Raw genomic sequence first — 8967 nt, 5'->3', positions numbered from 1 at the left:
GATCCAAGACAAAACACTCCATCTGAAGACAGCAGCCCTGATAATTTTATCTCCCAATACCAAAGTCTAAATGCTGTGTCAAAGCAGTCTTTGCACAGCCAGGAAGTAAATTTTGGTTGATATTTTGCTGGCTTAATTTAGTGAGTCTAAAAATACTGACATATGATCCAGTTAATACCCACTATGTAAGGACATGACCTCATGTTGTCAAGCCCAGTTTAAATGTGAAAATGGAGTCAATAAAGTTCAACGATATTTAGATTCAATACTATAAAACAGATGATTATATATGAAAAAAATATATATATTTCTTCAAATATATATTTTTGTAACCGCTCTTTAAGATATAAAAACATGTTTCCTGAATAATTGATTCCACTGAAGTAAATGGTTTGACATGTAAAAGCACCAGTGTGTTTTCTATGTTTAAAATGCATTTATCAGCTTTAGAGTAGTGACGCTGCCGAGGATAGAGCCCTTGGAGCAGCAGCAGCAGCATCACCGGGATACAGGATCCTCCTCCTCCTCCTCCTCCTCCATCTGTAAACTGGAGGAGCATCTTCTCCCTCTGACGTCATGACAGCAGCATCAGCTGTTAGCTCTGCTTTAAGCCTTTTCGCTGCCGATCGCTGCCTGCACAAAGGAAATATATGAGATCCCCTCTAATCCCTGAAATGGCGACACAGGAGGTACAGCTGAACGAGACTCTCTCCCACCTCAAAACGGAGTCGGAGACGCTGAAGACGAAGCTGGAGGAGGAAAGAGCGAAGCTGCACGATGTCGAGCGTGAGTGCTGAAAATGGAGAGGCCTCGGCTCACCGCTGCGTTTACACTGTGACGGGACAAATAAGAGCAAATGTCTCATCACAGTGTAATGTATTTTAGCGGGAGGGCAGGTGTTGGTGCTTTTAACAGGGATGTGAGTGTGTGTGAAGTGATTATTGACCTGATGGTCTCCACGGTACCTCGGATATTTGACGGGCAGGCTGTTTGTTTGCTTCCCCATTTTACAGCCCACTGCTTCCATCCGAATGTATCCTATGTGCTGCTTTTATCCAATCATATCACAGCTTTATGGCACATGTTAAATAAGATGTGGATGAAAAGAAACCCATATGATGCATGTTTCATGATCTATTTGAGGAGATGACAGATTGAAAAAAGATTAATTCTGAATATTCCTCCATTTATCGCAGGCCTACTGTAATCCTTATTGCTCCTGGAAATATTAATCCAGGGTGTATACAGTGGAGGGTTTATGTATTTGTGTGTATTTGTGTGTGTGTGTGTGTGTGTGTGTGTGTGTGCAGTACATCAGGTGGCCGAGAAGGTGGAGGGGCTGGGTCAGTTTGTCATGAAGACCCGAAGAACTCTGAAGGGACATGGCAACAAAGTTCTGTGTATGGACTGGTGTAAGGACAAGAGGAGGATCGTCAGCTCCTCACAGGTCACACACTCTGTGCTCCTGCTCACTCTCATAGCCCTTATTTTTTTTACCCTGTAGAGCCAGTTTATGGTTGCATATGATGCAAAGTGTGTGTGTGTTTTATAATGTAGTTGTTCTAATCTCTTTGCAGGATGGAAAAGTGATCGTATGGGATGCTTTCACCACCAACAAGGTAACTTCTCCTTCTCAATATACAGTTTATTAAAGAATAATTTTATTAAAACTCTGAAACAGTTTTCAGCTTCCTTACACCAAGTCAACCTTCTCTTTCTTTAACTGTAGTCTCTATATCAGCAGCTTATAGCGACTTTTGACCTCTCCACAGAGACTGTGAACACAAGCTGTGAGCAGTTCAACCAAAAAGTGATTTTCCATCTCACACTATTTATTTTAAAATATTTTATGAAGTCTAGAAGGATAAGTATTAATATTTAGTTTTGATATTTCTGAGGATAAAAGCAAAAACAAATGTGAGAAAAATAAACAACATTTTGTGTAATAGAAATCTTTATTTCTAGCAGGAGAGACTCATATTGAGTAAAAGACACTGCATAAAAAATTAACACTGCATAAAAGTATGAGAAATGTGAATAGTCTTCAGTAATTAGACCCCATCATGATGTCATATATTTCAAGGGTGTTTGGTGAAGCCGTAGTGGAGTAGGGAACGCCTCTGTTACTGTAGTTTGGTTTAGTTTAGTGAAGAATGGAACAGTACAAATGAATAAATACACATGGTATAAAAAATACCAGAAGTAGCCTAAAGGCTATTTTTCATCTGTAGTCCCTTGGATGTTACATAAGGCTACCTAAAATACAAAAAAAGCACAAAAAGGAAAAAAAAAAGTCACACACACAAAAAAACAGGACACAAAGTTTAAAAGACTTTTTTGGACATGGCAACAAGAAATGATTTTAACTTGATTTTTTAGTCACACAAATGTAATGATCATCAAATGTGTGATTCAGTGTTAAGCAAAGATGATGCAACATAAAAGGAGATACAATTTTTAAAAGCACTATGGAGGCAGCAGTGACATGTTTCCATATAGAACATCACTGCAACACTAGCAGGACATAGTGTTAGCAGCTGCAGGAAAGAGTTTAGCGCTTACATGTATAAGCACCATAGAGTATAAACGCTAGGGGTGGTGATGAGATGGAGAGATTGCTGAGGATCTGGATATGATGAGGAGTGGACTTTTGATGAGCTCGACCTCGATCGGGCTCTGGATATGATGACTGTAGATGGAGGAGGATGCGAAGACCCTAATTAAAATGACAACTGACAGCAGCATAAAGGAGGACAGATTTAAATTGCGAAGGCAGCAACATTATTGGCTGATAGAGATTGTGGCAAAGTTTGATTGATTTAAACTGGAAGAACGAACACCCATAATCAGCTGATTAGAGGAAGTGGGAGGAGTGAGACAGAGGGAGATAACAGTGAATGAATGAAGCATAGAGAAAGTCTTCCTGGTTGAATTTATGTCAACCTTATTCAACCCACTCTTTTTGTGAATCCTTAGTTATATTTTGGGGGGGGGGGGGGTAAACACCAGTCCCCCACAACATATTCTGTCATTTATATATACAACCTTTGTTTAGTTAGCTAATCTCATTGAAATCAAGACCTTTGCTAGAGAGACATGAGCACAGCAGATGGTAAGAAAAACAAAGAGAGCCAGACATGACAAAAAGCCAAGTAGCATCAGAGACAATCACTGACATCACTAACTATAAGTTTGAAGATTAAAGCTTTTATTAAATCATTTAGTCTTGTGGTGATGGTGGTGGAGAGCATGACACGTTGGTCTAAAATATTTTATAGGTCATCAGTTGGGTTGAGATCTGCGAACTGTAAAGACCGTATAATTTATTCACCTCATTTTCAAAGCATGTGTTTGATATGTTTCTCCACTTTGTATTCAGGATTATACTTCAGTTGGTCCCCTGCCTGTATATAATATTAGCGGGATAAATAATTTAAAAAATAATGGAGAAACAGCAGATAGTACACCTACTGAATAAGTGAGTATACAGCTTCTAAAACAGGCTCCATTAATAGCCTATTATCAGTTCATAAAAACATGATTTCGTGTTTGTAAAATATTATGACTGTTACTAAGTGTTGACTGTTTGATATTTGCATTGAAGGTAGGAGGGTTTGACACCTCTTAATTTACAGGAGACAGATGTGTTGACATCTGTTGAGCCTCTAATTTAGACTCTCCCCATTGTTGTGCAGAAAACAGACAGGAGGAGGCATGGAAGGTTTCAGATTCAGAATACTTAATTGATCCCATTTGAGACATTACAGTTGCTCTTATACTGTTTATAGATGTAGAGACATTATAAGAAAACAGAAATAGGTTTGCAAGAAATAAATCTGCATTATGCTACAATATATAACACAATATATGCATATAAAATATAAAAGAAATATAAGAAAATGTAAGAGATGTGCTGCACTTGTGTGGAATGGGTAAGAATTAAATAGAGTTTTTTTGTGTAGATGAATTGAATGTAGAGGGCATCAAGTTTGTATTGCATTTGTACAGTTTTGCAGCAGAGTAATGCACAGTATTCCATGTCAACAGGATACCCACAGTGTGCTATGATGCAAAAGATGCTAAGTCACATTTTTATGAGTGAAGGCGGAGGGGAAAGGACACCAGATATTGCTCTCAGAGTTTGAATTTGACCACAAAAATGTCTTTTACAAAGACAGTTTGCCTTTTTAAAGTTTTTGGTTTAGGACAAACTGTAACACTGATAATCTCTCACAGCCTGCAGCCTCCTGTTCTGCTCTAATTAATTAATTCTAATGAATTTGATTCATCTCACTGTCCTGGTGCGGCTCATGCAGCTTTGTCTTTTGATATTTATTAGGAGCACGCTGTGACAATGCCGTGCACCTGGGTGATGGCCTGCGCCTACGCCCCCTCTGGCTGTGCTGTGGCTTGTGGGTGAGTGTCTTACAACACGTGATGATCCAAATGTGGTGTGTTGTCTCTTTGTTTTTTGTTTTGGTAAATTGAGGTTGTTTCCCTGTCACAGGGGCCTGGATAATAAATGCTCAGTGTATCCTCTGTCTCTGGACAAGAATGAGAACTTGGCTGCCAAGAAGAAATCAGTGGCCATGCACACAAACTACCTGTCTGCCTGCAGCTTCACCAACTCGGATATGCAGGTGAGAATATCGACCTTACTCATAAAAAGAAAACATCCACCGAAAAGCAGCTGAGTAAAACATTTATAGAATTCAAGTTGTGTGTTTCACATGATTGCACAATCAAACAGACACTTTAGCTTTCTGCAAACACGGCTGCTTCTCTATTCATCACTATTTCTCTCTCATTATTAATCATAAATCACTGCCTTCCATATCCCAGCACAAGGAGCTCCCCCACTTTGTTAATAATTCACAGCAGCCAGTTGCTCCTGGTTTGATGTCCTGGTCACATGATGTTTCACACAGCAAAGACAATCCATTTATAGCCGTGTGCTAGCCCACATTGACTATTACTGGTCTCTGCAAAGGCCATTATTCTTCCTCGTCATCGTCTGCCTTGTGTTAAAGATCCTGACATCCAGCGGGGATGGGACGTGTGCATTATGGGATGTGGAGAGTGGGCAGCTGTTGCAGAGTTTCCATGGACACGCTGCAGACGTGCTCTGTCTGGACCTGGCCCCCTCTGAGACTGGAAACACATTTGTTTCAGGGGTGAGGACACCTTCTACTACAGTTTATTACTCATCAGTGAATTGTTTTTAATATTTCCTCTTAATCTGCATGTTTGTATTTTATTGCAGGGCTGTGATAAGAAGGCCAATGTGTGGGACATGCGTTCAGGACAGTGTATTCAGTCCTTTGAAACTCATGAATCAGACATAAATAGTGTGCGGTAAGTGATTGCCTCCAAATGATTCTGTAAACTGTGAAATTTAAATGAAGATATGAGCAGATAATTTAAATCCTGTGTGTGTATTTTTTGTGTTGTAACATCTTTTAAATTATTCTGATTTTGTTTATTGATATGTTTGTTGAAAAAAATTAGACAACCTAGAAAAAAATGTGTGACTTTTAGCCCATTCATTCTCAGCTGCAGTGTCTTTTTTCATCCCACCACTGGGAGTCGCTGTTCAAATCCTACACCAGATACAGTATTAGCTCCTAACTGTGGCTGTCTGTTTCTTCTCATAGATACTATCCCAGTGGAGATGCATTTGCATCTGGCTCAGATGATGCAACAGTAAGTAATCAGATATTCACCACATGAAGCGCAGTTGGAAACATAATAAAAATCCTCTTTAACATTTCAACACTGACCTTTGTTACAGTGCCGCCTGTATGACCTGAGGGCAGACAGAGAAGTGGCTATTTATTCCAAAGAGAGCATCATATTCGGGGTCTCCAGTGTTGATTTCTCTCTGAGTGGTAAGATATTTGAACGTCAGTATTCGTCTGGCTATGCAAGCAAACAGCTGTTAAAGCTGTAGTTGGGGGATTTCTATATAAAATAACTTTTTGTCATATTTGCTTTAACTGTCACTACATCCAAACAGTATGACATGTGACAAAGAGTCTGTGAAGAAATCAGGCTCCTCCTCCTCGTTGTGCTTCTAATGGCTTTTGCCATAGTCCATGCGGCTCATGGAAAACAACCAATCAGAGTCGAGGAGTCTCTAACGCCACTGTCGATCATGTTAATCACTGCTTGTCAGTATTGGGGAGTGACTAGTTACATGTAACCAGTTATATGTAATTAAATTACAAAATAATTTTGATTATAAGTTAGCTAAATTTGCTGAGGAAAGATGTAAGATGAGAAAGTTTGTGACCTGGCCGCCATGTTGGAAACAGTCAGGCAAAAACCAGCTGGCCTGAGCAAAGTCTGAAAACATTAGAGGTGAGAAATAGGCAATGCAGTAACAGAATCTCGATTCATATTTGATCAGCGCTGCCTAGTTTGACAGTTTGACCACAATTCAGGAGTAGTGATGGGCAAAGCAGTTCTTTAGATGTTGCTGAATCACTAGAATAAGTTCATTAAAAAGATTTGTTCAAAAGATTCGTTCACCAAATCGTTCAGTGCTTGGTGGGAGGAGCCCTGACTGTGTACTGCATAGTCCGACTCACTGAACTGATACACAGCTGAGCTGCTGCTGCTGCTGCTGCTGCGTCTGCCCTGCACTGGTGAGTCTCATTACTGGCCAGCCTAACATTTTAAGTTTGCTTATCTGGAAACTAAGTCTGTTAAAACAATGGGGAGGTGTGTGATTGTGTTTATGTGGCTTGACTCCTGGCTACATTAGCTGTTAGCTTGGAGAAAATGGTCACTATGAAAGTGTGTCGCTGAGAAGAAATGATTTGAATCACTCAGGGATTGGGGTTAAGTTGTTCACCAAGTGATTTGTTCACCAAGTGATTCGTCACACACTAGGCAGTCCCTCCCTGCATCCTGGCTGCCTCATGATTCGCGAGTGATTCATTATTTGCAGTTCCACTCCCGGCCTGCACCCTTGCTGCTGAGCTCAACTGAACTGAGAAATGAACGAATCATTGATTCAGTTCAGTACGTTCACTCCACAGATTCGTTCTTTTGAACGATTCGCTCGCGAACGACACAACACTATTCAGGAGCAGAGATTGACATAATTGACAGCTGTGTTAGAGACTCCTCAGCTCTGATTGGTTGTTTCCCATGAGCCATGGTAGATTTTAGCAAATAGGATTTGAAGCACTACATGTTTCTTTCGGTCTCATGTTGTACTGTGTGGATGTAGCGACAGTTCCAGTTTTTTCATAAAAGTCACTACCTGTAGCTTTAATGACAAATTTCACTGTATAGTAGAGTTAAAGGAGTTTATGTGTTTTTAATATCTTTCAGGACGGCTACTGTTTGGTGGCTACAATGACTACACCATAAATGTTTGGGATGTTCTCAAAGGAACACGGGTCTCTATTCTGTTCGGACATGAGAACCGTGTCAGTACGCTGCGTGTTTCCCCAGACGGGACGGCCTTCTGCACGGGCTCCTGGGACCACACTCTTCGGGTATGACATGTCCGTTATTGTTGTCTGATCTGACAGCTTTGAATTATACAGTGACCTTTGTGGTGACATCTTGTAATGCCGGCTGTCTGATTTTTTTTTTCCAGATCTGGGCTTAAGGATGAAGACGCAGAGGACTGAATGGTAGACAGACCTACTGAAGACACAACAACCTTTCTGTTTGCTAGAGTACAATCACAGAGATAGAGACTCAGTTTTGGTTGTACATAGGGCATATCAATAGCATTGTATATACTCCAGTCTCATGGCCACGGTAGATTTACATATTTCAGAGAACAGTTAAACCAAATGGCACGCTTGTATTACAGTATGATTGAGAGAAAATTGCACAGAAGTACTTATGGTTACTACAACTTAAGATGTAAAATGTATATTGCAGAAAATAACGTTGGTAGTGACTAGCATCAGTCTAGGATAGAAATGACACAATAAAGTGATGTATTGTATGTGCCCACTTAAAGGACATGTTTATTTATTTGTTTTTTCACAAAATGTAACGGAGGAATGCAGACTGTAAAAGAAAATGGGATACTAGGAAAAAAAAACCACATCTGCAGGAGAAGTTGTAAGGTTTCATGAAGGCTTCAGCTTCACTTGGCTTGAATTCCTCATGCCACAGATGGAGAACAGAGAGATATTTGTGGCTTCTCTGTAAATGATAAATGTTGGGATATGAGGACGATTAGATTGGCTTGTAGAATTTAATCAACATTAATTAGTCTGAAGCCAATTAAAAATGACACTGGATACAAGGGAGCATTGGCACAAAATATTACAAACCAAAGTACAAATTTGTAGTTTATTAAAGATGGAACAATATATAATTTCACACCCTGTGCACCCAGCAAGCCTTGACAGCATCTCACTCGCCAATATTATTCTAATGTAAAGAAAGCACATATTACAGGTAAACTTAATGGTGTTAACTTTCCCTCCCTATGGTTTACTAGTCATCTGTCTGTTTCCAGCTGTGGAAGCCACTCCCTGCTCTATGTGCACATCCGGTCACTGCAGACACCCTGAACCTGTGGTCCCCCACTAGATATCTAAATAAATATATATATATATATATATATATATATATATATATAGATATAGATATATATATATATACATATATATATATATCTATATCTATATATATATATATATAGATATAGATATATATATATATATATAACATGTTTAAACTCTTAGAATGTATTCCTTTTCATTCCATTGGCTGTAATTTCATATTTACTGTAATTATTTTATTGTAGTTTAGTGTACAGTTATTAAAGGGGCTGTTTATCAACGTCTGACTTCTGAATCTTATTAATTTAGTCATTGTTGTTCTTTAACTTATCTCATTGTTTTATTTTTTGTCAATCTACTAAGCTATTTAAAGCTAACTAGCATCTACTGTCTTTGTTTAAGGTTTCTAATAAAGTTTCCCCAACAC

The 8967-nt window shown here is 39.2% G+C and overlaps 1 protein-coding gene across 1 annotated transcript; it reads left to right on the top strand.

The window, feature by feature from the left end:
* Positions 1–538: 538 nt before the first annotated feature.
* gnb5a (guanine nucleotide binding protein (G protein), beta 5a) lies at positions 539–8559 on the top strand. Its single transcript, XM_049573226.1, has 11 exons — positions 539–786; positions 1311–1447; positions 1578–1619; positions 4340–4416; positions 4508–4640; positions 5031–5174; positions 5264–5355; positions 5655–5703; positions 5792–5888; positions 7342–7508; positions 7613–8559. The coding sequence occupies exons 1-11, from the start codon at positions 651–653 to the stop codon at positions 7622–7624; spliced, it is 1086 nt and encodes a 361-aa protein (XP_049429183.1). The 5' UTR covers positions 539–650; the 3' UTR covers positions 7625–8559.
* The last annotated feature ends 408 nt before the right edge of the window (positions 8560–8967 follow it).

The sequence above is a fragment of the Epinephelus fuscoguttatus genome, linkage group LG4 (genome assembly GCF_011397635.1).
Source record: "Epinephelus fuscoguttatus linkage group LG4, E.fuscoguttatus.final_Chr_v1".
Classification (NCBI taxonomy): domain Eukaryota; kingdom Metazoa; phylum Chordata; class Actinopteri; order Perciformes; family Serranidae; genus Epinephelus; species Epinephelus fuscoguttatus.
The sequence above is the reverse complement of the archived record's forward strand: the minus strand, read 5'-3'. Positions and strand labels throughout refer to the sequence as shown.

Coding starts and splice junctions, on each gene's coding strand:
- gnb5a (XM_049573226.1), top strand. CDS start 651: ATGAGATCCCCTCTAATCCCTGAAATGGCGACACAGGAGGTACAGCTG. Junction 4,641..5,030: donor TCACCAACTCGGATATGCAG/GTGAGAATATCG, acceptor CTTGTGTTAAAG/ATCCTGACATCCAGCGGGGA. Junction 5,175..5,263: donor GAAACACATTTGTTTCAGGG/GTGAGGACACCT, acceptor ATTTTATTGCAG/GGCTGTGATAAGAAGGCCAA.